At 40.9% G+C, this 15,356-nt stretch overlaps 1 protein-coding gene across 1 annotated transcript in view; it reads right to left on the bottom strand.

Annotated features, from left to right (window-relative positions):
- Window positions 1-12,399, bottom strand: part of UPF2 (UPF2 regulator of nonsense mediated mRNA decay) — a 91,421-nt gene extending 79,022 nt beyond the window's left edge. Inside the window, 3 exon segments of the mRNA XM_032622592.1 lie at window positions 3,553-4,332; window positions 7,034-7,410; window positions 12,298-12,399. Of these exon segments, the coding sequence (XP_032478483.1) occupies window positions 3,553-4,332; window positions 7,034-7,392 (1,139 nt within the window). The 5' untranslated portion in view covers window positions 7,393-7,410; window positions 12,298-12,399.
- Between the last annotated feature and the right edge of the window lie 2,957 nt (window positions 12,400-15,356).

Here is a 15,356-nt window from a genome sequence, read left to right as displayed (position 1 = left end):
GCACTTAGATTTCTAGCATTATCATGCCTAAGAGAAATCTTACTGGGAAAAAACGATTGCCTATGATTTATTCCTATGATACAGAAAAACTTCAAAACACCTACTGGACAATGATTGGGAGCAAGAAGCTTTTGGAAACTGGTCATTTTAACTGTAACGTACCCTGTTAGAAGTAAGGAGACTAACATTAGGCCAAGTAGGGACTCTGCACTAACCAATTCCTCATGTCTTCTTTGCTCAGTCAGGCATTTAAATTCTCACTACAGAGGCTGCTCAAGTTGAAGCTATCCTAAGGCACGAGTGACTTATTAAGCTATATGCCAATTATTTTCTACATTGTGATTAAGATTCTCACATTCCCCCAGTCCAATGCTACCATCTAATTGGACAGTCCCTGCGATAAAATAACTGCTACCATGCTAAGGTCAATTTACACTTAGTAAATAACCTCCTCTAATAACCAACCATAGTTAATAGTTCTGTATTAAAATGAGTAAGTTTCTAGGAAAAGGCCATAAAGCTGTGCTCTCAACACAAGATCCTGTTCAAAATTTTCTTGCGTGACTTTAATAACAAAAAAAGGTCTCCTTATCTAATCTAAATGTGACCAATGCATAAGTACAATTAATAATATACACATCATTGGGACTTCCCTGGAGATCCAGTGGTTAGAACTCAGTGCTTTCACTGCCGTGGCCTGGGTTCAATTCCTTGTTGGGGAAGTAAGATCCCACAAGCCGCGCAGTGCAGCAAACACACACACACACACACACACACACACACACACACAAACACACACATACCCCATCATCATCGATTATCATTAGGCTAACATAATATGCCAAAAGTATCTAAATAAAGTTTCAAAGAGGTAAGTCTGTATTAGGTATAAAAAAATTATTTCACTAGTTCGATGTGAAGAACTGGCTGGGCAGCAGTTCCTCTGAGAAATTAGTCTTTAGGTGTAACAGAAAGTCAAGACTGACAAGGCAGCTATAAAAACTAATGGAATTGTAGGTCACAAGTAGATAAGAAGGCATCCAAAACAAACGTCCTAAGGATAGTGAAGTGTCTGGAAATCATGTAGCATACTGAGGGAACCAGAGGTATTTAGCCTGGAGAAGATGAAAGGGAAACATCTTGGCAGTCTGCAAATATTTGAGACATCCTGGTGTAAAAGAAGAGACATGTCACATGCCAGTGCTTCTCAAACTATCTGCCATAAAGGAATAATTTTCTTTCCAATCACAGCACAGCTATAAAACACAGTGACAATATCATGGCAATGGAGAATTGCTATCAAAATGTCTAAATGGTTAGTCTCAGTTTCTCAGCGTTAATTCATTGTGAACAGGTAAACAGTTCATGGACCCCCCACTTTGAGTAGCTTTATTCCGTCTGTATCAGAAAAAAGAAGTAAATCAAAGGGAACCATTACATGGGGCATTAAACATCAGCTTGAATTCCTAGCAAATAGGTATGTCCAACAGTGGAATGGCTCAGAGCACTGAGCTCGAGAAGTTTTCAGAAGGATAATTTATGTCAGATAATCTATAAAATGGATTCCATTTTGCATTGGAAGGATGACCAGATTAAATAATTACAGACTCTCTACCCTATAAGCTTCTGTGAGGCCAATCAAAAACACACACAAAAGCCTTAAAGTAGCCAATAAAAAGTAATCAAAACATACTTTCAAAATCAGCTGTGATGTATTAGGTACGACACACGAGAAATGGAAAAAGAGTAGAAAACTTGGGGAAAAAAAGAAAGAAAAAAAAAACAAAAAAACTTTGGGGCTTCCCTGGTGGCGCAGTAGTTCAAATCCGCCTGCCAATGCAGGGGACAAAGGTTCGACCCCGGGTCCAAGAAGATCCCATATGCCGCGGTGCAACTAAGCCCATGCTCCACAACTACTGAACCTGCACTCTAGAGCCCGCGTGCCACAACTACTGAGCCCATGTGCCACAACTACTGAAGCCCACGTGCCTAGAGCCTGTGCTCCACAACAAGAGAAGCCATGGCAATGAGAAGACTGCGCACTGCAACGAAGAGCAGCCCCCACTCGCCACAACTAGAAAAAGCCACAGCCAAAAATAAATAAATTTTAAAAAAGAAACGGGGCTTCCCTGGTGGCGCAGTGGTTGAGAGTCCGCCTGCCGATGCAGGGGACATGGGTTCGTGCCCCCGTCCGGGAAGATCCCATATGCCGCGGAGCGGCTGGGCCCATGAGCCATGGCCACTGAGCCTGCGTGTCCGGAGCCTGTGCTCCGCAACGGGGGAGGCCACAACAGTGAGAGGCCCAAGTACCGCAAAAAAAAAAAAAAAAAAAAAGAGAGAGAAGCCACCACAATGAGAAGCCCACGCACCACAACAAAGAGTAGCCCCTGCTCGCCGCAATTAGAGAAAGCCCGTGCGCAGCAACGAAGACCCAACACAGCCATAAATAAATAAATAAATTATTTTAAAAAACCAGTCCTTGCTATTCAAAAGCAAAAAAACGAGGATGCTTTTTTTTTAAGAAACATTAAGGAGCACCGCTGCCATCTTAAATTCTCACCTCTTAGTGATCTTCAGCCACCAAGGATGTTTCCATATAGTCTCTGCACCTATCTTACCCCTGACCTAACTGAACTACCGGCATACACTATTGCAGTCTTTTCTGGCTGAGTCAATCACCTTCTAGTGGTAACTACTTAAACCAGTCAGTCCTCTCCAACTACAGGCTTATAGGAATAAGTGTTCTCCCCCCGACATGCACTTTAAATAGTTGTAGAGTATCCAACCAAAGGCTACTGCTGTTGCCTCCTTTCTGTACCCCTTCAGCCCTCCTCCAAATCCAACCCTCCATAAAGTTGACCTAATACCCACCAACTACATCTACTTCTAGCTTGTTGATGCCTTCTAGGTGCAAATGCTACACAGTAGTCTACAGTATCTTGTAACTGTCAAAGGTGGCCTAAATCAGACACACACATTCCTTTAGAATTTTGAATGGATGTCCCCAGGAGAAAGACTCCCATAAATGCATAGTTGCACTTGAATAATTTTTTCACAGCTACTTTGGTACACTATTTTCCAAATTTCTAATCTAAAATATCACTGATAATGAATGACTTGTTTTCTTAAAAAGCAAGTATCAACAGTGACATCAATAAACTTAAAATACAAAACAATGAAAGCAAACCTGTTATAGAGAGGGAACAGCGAAACACACAGAAAAATAGCAGATAAGTTAAAGTGACAGAAAAAGAAAACTTATCCCTCAACATTAAGGAGTTTTTTAAATCACAGGAAGAAAACAGATCCACAAAGTAAAAATCACCACATACTTGCCGGATTTCTTTCAAAATCAGAAACAAAATCTATCGAAGACTCACATTTAAACATGAGTACTTAGATTGTTACACTGTGAAATTTTCCTGGAATGTTAAGAAATCACCTGCAATGAGCCCTTTTCCAAAAGTTCTTTCAGTGGCATGAAGACTTTAAAATTTTTTAAGTATGAGCTCCAAAACAAATTCTCATTTCTGAGAAACATTTGAAAATCACCTGTTTTGTCTCTCAGTATTCTGTAGCTCCCTGTGGTCCCTTTTCAGGTGTTTGGTCAAAGACGTAAAGTATTCTTTTAAAAGATTCTGGAAAGGTTGCTGTTTCTCTGGACTAATTATCTCACTAGGAGGAAAACTCAAATTAAACTTCTCTGCAGCACTCTTTACTTTCCTTGGTACAAGTCCAGCAATATCATCTCCACAATGTCGACAAAAACTAATCACCACAGAAACATGGGTATGGGATTCCCGATCAGCATTAATAATATTTTTTAGCTGTTCATAGATTACGGAAAGACCTTCCTTGTCAGTGAAAATCCCAACTATTGTCAATTCTGCAATGAAACGCAAATCAGTTCTTAACTTGGTAATGTTAGGTGTTTTCTCTTCTTTCCTTGCTTCAAAATGTTTTTTCCAAACCTGAAGAAGTGACGGGGCAAAGTCGGCGTAACGCTGGTGAAAGAGAGAGCATAAGTGCACAGCACAATTCACGTCAGATATTTTTAGCTTTGCTTCCACAATAGAAGCTACAGCCTCTGCAATGTACTTGCTTAAATTTAGGCCATTAAAATCATGGGACAAGGAGTCTCTCTGTTGTTCCGTAATAGTTTTTAGTTTCTTGACAAAAGCGGTATTTTTCTTCAAACTTGAATCTAGTCGGCTAAAGAAATTTTCCTCTGGTCGGTTGTCTGGAGCATTTTGGTTTCTGCTGCGAAGTTCCTTCCTTAACTGATGTCGTTCCCAAGCCTCCTGATGAAGCTGAAGGGATTCCTCTTTCTCTCTATATAAAAAAACAAACAAATATGTAAGTAAAATACCCTGTATATTTTGAAGCATCACTGATGAATCCTATAAGAGTGAAAGCCAATGAAAAGGTGATCAGAAAAGCAACAGAATCCAAGAGGAACAAAAGATGCAAGAGGCCCTTTCACTACTAAAGACATCTGATTAATGACTTAAGATAATGAGAACCCATTCTGATAACACCAAAAATGGCAGAGCGGAGGATTCTGAATAACTAGATTAAAACTCATTCTGCCAACTGGCAAGCTAAATGGATAAAACACTTTTATTTGTCAACTCTAACTCAATAAAGCTGAAAAAAATAAATAAATGGATAAAACACATGATGCTTAATATGAAAAAACTAATACGTTTGAGAAAGATAACCTAAAACAAATAAAAGCATTGGGAAAACAGAAAAACAAAAAATGCCCACAAAGAATATTTTAATTAAAGAATAAACATTATAAAAGAATGCATTAAAATGTTTTGAGATGTTACGTACCATTTCTCCATACTTCAACATTAAACAAACCTTTATTAATAAAAGTACTTGCTAGGTTTAGGTCTTAAAATTCAAGTGTAATTAAGAAAGCTTGTATAGGAACCAGAAGAACTATAGGATAAAAGCACTTTAATAAAAGGTTAACAGACTCAGTGTATCCTGAAAAGAATAATTAAAAACAAATCTACCTATGTTTCCACTAAAAAGATGGGACATGTTTAAACTGTAGAAGCAGTAAAATAACTTGGGCAGGAGTGGGAGAGTGGAGACAATCTGACTTTGAGGTTTCTGAGATACCAAAATATGTAGCTTTAAAATATAAATTTCTAATAAAATAGATTTTCATCTTTCTGAGATAACCATCCCTGAGCTACCCTATAATTCTATGATTTTTCCACTAACAGCCACAATATGTTAACAGAGAGTTGCATCTACCACTGGGAACAGGGACATGTGAGTATCTCTTGGAAGCCTCCCAGCCACACAGAAACACAAGATTAGCAGTGAGAGTACACATTAAGAAAGCATAACTCATTACGTGTATGCACTCAAGAACTCCATTACCATCTTTATGAGAAACACTTTGATATATAATGAATATATATATACATACATACACACACACACACACACACACACACACACACACACACAAGGTATTTATTTATATTTATAAATTTACAGGTGAAATAATGTGATGCTTTAAAATACTCCAAAGGAAAAAAATGTGAATTGTTGATGCTGCGTAGATGGGGAGGGGTGGTAGATCATTTCATTCTACTTTTTGCACCCTTGAATTTTTCCCAGTAAGAAGTTGGGGTTTTGGTTGCTGTTGTTTTTTTAAGCTCTTTGTATAGGAGGGGTGAGAGAACAAAACTTACAGTAAAATTAAATATGCTTGTGAATTGTTTTTTTAAAACTAAAATAGAAAATAAGCAAGAAACTCTCAAGAATCATGGTTCTGAATATTCCAAAACAGGTCACTACTACTGCTTTTCAGACCCAAGGCTCCAGTTCCTCATTAAAAACAGAGGTACAAAAGAGCTTTGGTAAGAAAGCAGGTAGCTGAGCTGTTCTAGAGATTCATGAAAATTCATGTTTGCAAACAGCTTTTTAAATTATATATATGAAGGGAGGAGCTCATGCACTATTCAACAACTGTCATTTCTGCTACATCCTGGTAGTCTTCCCATGAGGACTACCTCATTTTTCACCAGTTCATCATATCACTTGCACAGATTTACATGGTTAAAAGTAGATTTAGATAAAGATAAGAATGGGAGGCATTATGGAATTGTACCTAAGGACAAAAGTTTTAAAGTCAGCCCAGCATAGGTTCAAATCCCAGCTGTTCTACTACTTACTGTGACCTTAGGCAAGTCATTTAACCTCCTGAAGCTTCATTTTATTAATCCGTAAAATGAGGATCACAGAGCTTACTTCATTAGACTGCCTTGAAGACATGTACTGATACAATCGTAGTGCCTGGCATACAATAAGAACTCAACAAATAGCAGCCATTTAGAACTAAAGATTTTCGGGAATTCCCTGGCAACCCAGTGGTTAGGGCTTGGCACTGTCACTGCCAGGGGCCGGGCTGGATCCCTGGTCAGGGAACTAAGATCCTGCAAGCCGCATGGCACGGCCAAAAAGAAACAAACAAACTACAGATTTTCAACTTAGAAAGATGGCATAAGGTACCATGAAAAAAAGCCTTTTTGGGCTTCCCTGGTGGCGCAGTGGTTGAGAGTCCGCCTGCCGATGCAGGGGACACAGGTTCGTGCCCCGGTCCGGGAAGATCCCACATGCCGCGGAGCGGCTGGACCCGTGAGCCATGGCCGCTGAGCCTGTGCGTCCGGAGCCTGTGCTCCGCAGCGGGAGAGGCCACAACAGTGAGAGGCCCGCGTACCGAAAAAAAAAAAAAAAAAAAAAAGCCTTTTTAAAAAACAAAAACAGCCCAGATTGCCCCACACCTCAAAAAACACTTATTAAAGATTACTATTATTTAATTTAAAGAATGAAAGCACTGTACGCATGCAGCTCGTCAGTAAAACTAACAGAACAAGTAAATTAAGATACTCCCAACTCTCAAGAAACTGCACCCTGGAAGTTTTATTTCAAATAATCACTGTTTTTCCAAAACATTCCAATCTTCCCATTCCTGCACATCAATAGTCAGAATAAACGTTCTTACTTCAACTGGGCAGCCTCTTCTTCCTGCTGACGTTTTGCCTGCTCTTCTTGCTTCTTTCTCTCTTCTTCATGCTTCTTTTTTTCTTCTTCCTCTTTTTTCTTTAATTCTTCCTCTGCCTTCACCTTTTCTTCTTCTTTTTTCTTGCGTTCCTTGTCTTCTTTTTTTCTCTTATCTTCTTCCAGTTTCTTCTTCTTATCTTCAGGGACCTTAATAACCTCCTTCTTGGCGGTAAGCTTGATCTCCTCTTTTGGTTTCTCCCTGCTGCTCACTGGCCGCCTTTCACTGCAGTCTTTTTCCTTGCTGTTTAGTAAAGATTCTTTTTCTTCCATACTTGCTGGCTTTTTACGCTCAGCTGGCATTATGTTACCCAGGACAATCTGTAAGAGTAAAAGAATGTCAGCATTGTAGACGCAGTGACGTTTTTTAGTGACGTGACACTATTTTGTTAAGCAGAACATATTAATGCAACTTGGCAATTGTGAGAGATTAAATAAAATGCATGCAAAACGAATACTATTTCAGTGATAAAATTCCATATTCTATCATTATTAGTTATGCCTATGTCTAAGTATGTTTTTTTTTACTTTTTATTAAGGAAATAATCAAACACAAACAGAAGTGGAGAGCACAACATAAGGAACTCCATGTAACCGTTCCCTAGATTCAACCACTGTCAACTTCAAAACAACATATTTAATCATAAATACTTCAGTATGTAACTGAGAACATTCTGAATCAGTTTTACCCCCCCCCCCCACTTCACAGCCATTAAGAAATGCTGGTGACACTACTTCATACAATATTCAATACAAGTACCTAAGTGGGAGCATAAACGAGCTCTTGCCTCCTATGAAGACTCATAAATTTCACCTCATTGCTCTAACCTTATCGAACTTTCAAATACAAAAACTGTTAACTATCCCAAACTGGACTAGACCTTTCATCTCTTTATTAGTGTTAGTCAAAATTAGTTTATAAATAAACATAATAATGATTATAAAAAAACTGTATATTCTCTTCTACATCGGCCAATACAAGGGCCACCAGCCCAGGATTTCTCAGCCTCAGGACATCTTGGGTAAGACAATTCTCTGGATGGGAGGAGGGAGATGCTATTCTGTGCACTGCACAAAGTTTAAACGCAGCATCCCTGCCTTCTATCCAGTAGATGCCAGTAGTATCTCCCCAGTTTTAAAAACCAAAAATTACTCTGGACATCTCCAAATGTCCCCTGGGAGGAAAATCACCACCAGTTGAAAACCACTGCACTAGCCACATGTGGCTACTTACATTGTAAATTAATTAAAATTAAACAGAATTTGATATTCAGTTCTCCAGTCACTATCCATATTTCAAGTGCTCAACTCTACTAGTGGGTACAGACAGTGCAGATACAGAACATTTTCATCATCACAGAAGATTCTTTTGGAGAGCACTGGTCTATAGTACAGGTTCCATACAATTAACTGTAAATAAACTCTGGAACAAAAAATGTATTCCCCATCAAAATTCATGATTTTCTTTTCTAAAAATACATCTCTACTTAGAACTTAATGTCCTCATATAATTTCTTTTATGGACAGTACTTCATGTTTTAATTCCTAAATCATCTGAAAGTTGTACCCAAGATAATCAAAATACTTTCCATTTAAGAAGTATAGAATGACTTTACCTAGTTTTTTTTTACAAGCTAAAGACAGAGTACTCTTTAAGTATTTTCAAATATAGGTTTTAAATTACATCAATAAAAACTAGGTTAGCAAAGAAAACATTTGCAATAATATTTTATAGACACAAAGCATTTATTTCATCCCTCTAATAAAATATTACCACAGAAAGACAATCTAAGCCAACAGAAGCACTTTCAGTAATTTTTGGAGGCACATGCCATAGTCTGTACCTTCTCTCAGCCACCTCTTCCTTTCCCTTTCTCTGTTTTTACTCTTATTCTCCTCCACTTCCATGTTCTATGCATTTTTTTGGACAATGACACCCAAAGGCTTTAGTTAACACCATTGGTAGAACTTGAACAAAAAAAGGCTGTTAATCCTGTTCAAACAATCATTAAAATATATAAGAGCATAACTACATATTTACGTGGTAAGATACTGTTAATATTTATATTATCTGGGAAGTGTAGTTATCAATTTCTCATGCAGCTTCAATTAAATAACCACCTTTGCCCCAAAGCAAGCAAACTTTCAAAAGATTGAATACTAATAGCTACTACTCACTGGTACCAGAGTAAACATCTTACATACATTATCTCATTTGATACTAAAATCTTTATGAGGTGGGTATTACTTTCCCTATTTTATAAATGAGTAAATGGAGACCTGACCAGGTAACCTGACCAAGGCCGCCACAGCTAGTGACAGAACTGGAATCTGAACTCATACTCTTAACTCAAGTTATGAAGAACCTTTAGAATATGAAACTGTCAGCTGGAAAACTTGACAACAGATACTGACTACAACAAATCAGAATTACGTATCTCAGAGTAGAAAGAGTCCCTGATAATGGCTATGCAGTTTTCACATGATGTTTCAACTTCTGGCATATTCTCTGCTAAAATATATGGGGACAGGTAATTCCTAGGTAACAAGATAATCTTACTTAGGAATATTTGTAATTCTATGCAAAAAATAATAATAATGTTTATACAGAATTTGTATTTTGTTGTGAAGCAGCAACCAGCAACATTTCAGCTGATACGAGGAAGTGTAGTTCTCAGGATATAAAAAACAATGGCATCAAATTTTATAATTGATATCTCATCTATGAAGATGAAATTAGACATTAAGTTCTGTTAAAACATTAAGAAATTCACTCGGAATCTGACAAATTCATAAAGGATCATCATTTATTAGCACAAGAGTCTCCCAGACTTTTGTGACTCTCCACAGTACTCAATTATTCAACAGATTTTTAAGTGCCTTCTACATCAAACTGTAGTAGTCATTCATGAATAAAATTCTGCTCTAAAGCATGGCAAAACAGATTCTCAGTAAGACCCTTAAGTCTTGGGAGTGGTATCTCCTTTGAATCATTTCATCCCTGTATTACAAATATATACCCAAAGTACACTTGGAACTAAATTTCAGTGAACAAAAAATACGATGGAAATCTAAAGGTTCATGTAGAGGCAGCAATGCAATATGTGAAAGTTAATATGAGCTTTAAAGTCAGAGTTTTAAGTTTGCATCCCAAATCTGCAAACTGCTAGCTATGGCAACTGGCCAATGTAACTTCTCTGAGTCTATTCATCAATAAAATGGAACTATTGCTACCTCTCTGGAATTACAGACTTCTTAAATTTCTAAACCAGTAGCAGCATGAGGAAGGCATTCAACAAATGTTTATTCTCTTTCACAGAGAACACTGAAAAGTTCATCCTAAAATGAGAGATTTTTCAAGTTAGGAGTACTAGATTTTACCTCCTCCAATTCTCAATCTTTACGTTGAGTGACCTGCCTTAGATTACACAACTAGTTTAGTGGCTGGGTTGAAACTCTGTGTCCAGTGCTCTTTTCCACTATACGCCCTGACTCTAAGATTTAGAAAGACAAATAAAAGATACGAACAACATGATTCAGATCAGTATGCATTTGTACCACATCAAGTTTCAAAAACTGAACTGTGTTAATTTATATTTAATGAAATGCTCGAATTTCTTTAAATTATTTTAATAAACTCATGCTTTAATAAACATCTATTTTACCTAAAATGTTTCACAAGTTTTTCAAATAAAAACTAAAACTTTTAAATAGATTCTATCTCAAAATAAGGTAAAAATTAGTGACCTTTTAATTGGGTATGATTAGCTCTTACAAGCTATTTTACTGAGTATAATTACATTCACACAGTCCTTAAAAGGAAGCCATGCTTTAAAACCACCTTCCTAGCTCCCAAAATAGTGTCTTGGCCTTTGGGCTGTATATTTTGTTTGGTTTTCTAAATATACTCTGAACTTCCAGAAGAAAGTAAAAACTACTTTACTGGCAAAACAGGTACTAGCAATGGCGTGTACGGGGAGAGTGCAGAGAAAGGGGTGTTTCCCTTTCAAAGATATTCCTTCGCAAACTACCATATGGACGATGTATGAAATCACAAAGAGACTGCTCTGAAAATACTCCAGAGTAAAAGAATGCTGTTTTTTCTTTTCATTCTCGGTTATTCATTCAAAATGTTCTAAGGGCAGAACCGCACAGGGGCATTACCTCCCAGTCTTCGACTTTAAAGAACGTCCTCAGTATAAAGGACTCTTTCAAAGCTTTTACAAATTTCACCAGAGTTCAAAAACGATTTTCTCGAGGAGTTGTACAGTCCTCATGAACACGGAACAACTCTACTAAAGGAGCAATGCGAGTAATAGTTTTCCTCAGGTCTGAGGCATCACTGCGTACAAGCCCCAAGGGAGCAAGAGAACTGACGGTTCGGTCCAGAGTGTCCCCTCAAGCCTGAAAGCTGGCTCTGCTTGGCCAACCTGGAGACCAAACACCCCACGATCGTCCGGTTACTTCAACAGGGCCAACAAGAGAAGACCAGGAGGCCCGGCATGAAGGCAAAGTGAGGAATCACCAGCCCACGGGACTAAAAAACAAAGTACACCCACTAATGCCTGCCCCAATACACCCAAACCCCTTCCCCTACACCCTCGTCTCCCACAACCCCCTGCTCTTGCTCCACACGACTCTGCCCGACACGCTTCCCCACCACAGCTCCCCTTCCCACGCGGGTCCACGGTCACCTTCGCGCACCATCCCTGCCCCAACCCGAACTTCGCACCCCACACTCCCTCACCGACGGAGCCCGACACGCTCCGGCCAGTCTCCCCGCTCCACATCCTCCCACACACACACCCTCCCCACTTCCTCGCCCTCGCTTCCCTCCCGGCTCCCCGAGCGCTTTCCCCAACCTCCCCTCGCTCTCCTCCACACCCCCAAACGGCTGCAGCCCGTCACGGCGGGCTCCCCGCCTCCGGCCCCGAGGCCCGGCCCGGGCATGTGGGGCAGGCACCCCCTCAACCGCACCTCCTGCCTGCCCCGGGCCAGGGGCTCCCGCGTTGATGGGAGCCTCCGGAGGAGAGGGGTGTGAGGACGACGCCGGACCCACGGTCCGGCTGCTGCTCGCCACCCCTGGAGCGCTGGGGTGCGGAGGCGCCTCTTGGGTCCCCCAGGGAGTACGAGTCCAGGCCGGTGCCCCCCAGCCCCGCTTCCTCCCGATCGTTGGAGCGGAGGGGAAGGAGGTTCCCCGGGACTCACCTCGAGCCTGTTGTCAACATTAGCCCCGGGTTTCCCAGCACCAACTCCAGCGCTCGGGCTCTCCCCTCCCCTCCCCCAACCTAGCTCGCAGCCGAGGGCCCGCCTTCCCTCAGCTCCCCCTCCTCCCTCCACCCGCCGGCCCTCCCGCCCGCCACTCACCAGCGCGGCCGGGCTGCGAGTGGGGGCGGGGCGGAGGGAGGTGGAAAGGAAGCAGCTTTCCGTGCGATTGCCAGATCGAAAACAGCCCGGTGCTTCCTTCCGCCGGCATCCCCACGCGCTTAGCTTAGCTCCGGGGTGGAGAATAGCGAGTAAATACTCAGAAAGGTGCCACACACATAGCGACTGCTTCAAATTGCCCTGTCAATGAGAGGAGCGAATTTTTCAGACAGGCAGTCCTCAGGGCAGCCACAACCAGCACCTCTAGCCAGGACCTCAAGGGAGGGGAGGAATGTTCCGAGGACCGGAGGCAGGAAGTGGATTGGTCGCCAGGAAAGGGAAAGCGCCTGAATTGGAGGTGCGCAAGCGCAGGCACTGAGGGTGGGGGGGGGGGAAGGGGAGGAAAGCGAGAAGGGGGCGGGGCGGAGCTAACAGGAGGTGAGGAAGGGTGGTGGCACAGTAGGCGAGTTACGGAGCGCCATTAAGGACAAATTTAGCCACGTGATTCTCATGGGCGTTTCTTGGAGCTAACGTAAGGAAGAGCTCTAAGAAGGGAAAGTTTGATTGGACTAATTCCTGGGGTGAAGTTAAAGATTTAGGAAGTTGAAAACTGGAGAGGCTAAAGAATATGGCTGGTGAGGAAGGTACAAAGTGGTAAGGAACGGGTCTAGATTTAAGAAAGTCCCGTGGGGGAATTTCCAGAAGCAGTTTTAGGTGTTCGACCTAAAAGTACCCCAGGGTGAAGAAGAACCAGAGCTTTTTTCATACAGATCTTAGAAAGTACCCTGTTCTAGCAAGCAACTTCTTAAAATTACAGTGGAATGACCTCCTGGAATTATTGAATGAAATCACTAGCTTAAAAAATTGGCCAGTGTTGCCATTTCTTCTGAAATGTGAGACCAAGTCAACTTTTTAAAATGGCTCAGCTTATCTAAACAACTTATTTTCTTTTAAATTGATGAACTCGTGCATCTGGCCTCCGATTTTTATCAAAACGGTGCTAGGGTTTGCCAACAGAATCTGGGTGTTAAGTACAGGCCGGCTTTGACTGGTCAGGAGCCAAAGGAACAAAGGTGCAGAACTGGTCTTGATTCTTGCTTGATGTGCGGCGCCCCGCCCACAAAATAAGCTACTAGCAACCTCAAATCCTTGACGCAGGTCTAGGTTCACGTGTGTTCAGCTTTTGCCCTTTGCCTCTATTTACTGTTTTTTACTTACCATTTATTCTTTTTTTTTTAATTGTTGAGGTATAATTGATTTACAATGTTATATAAGATTCGGGTGTACAACATAGTGATTCACAATTTTTAAAGATTGTATTCTATTAATAATTATTACAAAATGTTGGCCGTATTCCCTGTACTGTACAATATATCCTTGTAACTTATTTATTGTACATAGAATTTATACCTCTTAATCCCTTACCCCTACCTTGCCCCTCCCCCTGGCCCCCCTTGCCCTACTGGTGACCACTAGTTTGTTCTCTGTATCTGTGAGTCTGTTTCTCTTTTGTTGTATTCACTAGTTTGTTTTCTTTTTTAGATTCCACATACAAGTGATAACCTACAGTATTTGTCCTTCTCTGTCTGACTTATTTCACTAAGCATAAAGCCCTCCAAGTCCATTGTGTTTTTGCAAATGGCAAAATTTCGTTCTTTTTTATGGCTGAGTAGTATTCCATTGTATGTATATACCACATCTTTCTCCATTCATCTGTTGGTGGCAACCAATTAGGTTGCTTCCACTTACCATTTATTCTTAGCACACAAGTTGTGCTTCCGAACTGAGTGTTGATGCGTCCTGTACTTAGAAAAAAAAAAACTACCAATAGGCCCATCATTTAAAGGGTAGTGAAAGAGAAAGACAGCTACTGCTATTTTGTACCATTGATAAACAACTATGAGAGAAGTATCCTAAAACACCATACTAGCAATAGCCACCAAGTTCTCATCAAAATTTTCTTTTTCTCATTTTGTCTGATTACCTTAAGAAGATTGACCTGTGCTGCTGATAAATAAATCCTTCTTCTCAATCCTTTGCCTTTCATTAGGTGTTAAAAAGAAATCAGGGGCTTCCCTGGTGGCGCAGTGGTTGAGAGTCCGCCTGCTGATGCAGGAGACGTGGGTTCGTGCCCCGGTCCGGGAAGATCCCACATGCTGCAGAGTGGCTGGGCCTGTGAACCATGGCCTCTGAGCCTGCGCGTCCGGAGCCTGTGCTCTGCAACAGGAAAGGCCACAACAGTGAGAGGCCCGCGTACCGCAAAAAAAAAAAAAAAAAAAAAAAAAATCAGGTGTTAAAAAGAAATCATGTGAATACAGGGATCAAAAAAGGAGAGCATTTTCTCAAGCATTTGCTATTTTACATTTGTTATTTTAATAATCACAATAATCCTGTAGGTAAGTGTAGAAACTGAGTCACATAAATATTAAGTAATTTATTCAATATCACAAAACTAGTAAATATATTATCTAATCTCATACTGAACACTAACGCCACTAGAGAAAGCCCACATGCAGCAATGAGGACCCAACGCCGCCAAAAGTAAATAAAATAAATAAATTTATTAAAAAAAATAAATAGGGCTTCCCTGGTGGCGCAGTGGTTGAGAGTCCGCCTGCCGATGCAGGGGACACGGGTTCGTGCCCCGGTCTGGGAAGATCCCACATGCCGCGGAGCGGCTGGGCCCGTGAGCCATGGCCGCTGAGCCTGCGCGTCCGGAGCCTGTCCTCCGCAACGGGAGAGGCCACAACAGTGAGAGGCCCGCGTAACGCATAAAAAAAAAATAAATAAATAAAAATAAATAAACCGAAGTGTATTTAAGCAAATGTACGTATAAAGTATATGGAACATGATACTAGTTAGCAAACCATATTGAAATTTCTCATGAAACTGTAAGGTTGAAA

The sequence above is a fragment of the Phocoena sinus genome, chromosome 2 (assembly GCF_008692025.1).
Source record: "Phocoena sinus isolate mPhoSin1 chromosome 2, mPhoSin1.pri, whole genome shotgun sequence".
In the NCBI taxonomy this organism is placed as follows: domain Eukaryota; kingdom Metazoa; phylum Chordata; class Mammalia; order Artiodactyla; family Phocoenidae; genus Phocoena; species Phocoena sinus.
This window is presented reverse-complemented; position numbering and strand designations above follow the sequence as displayed.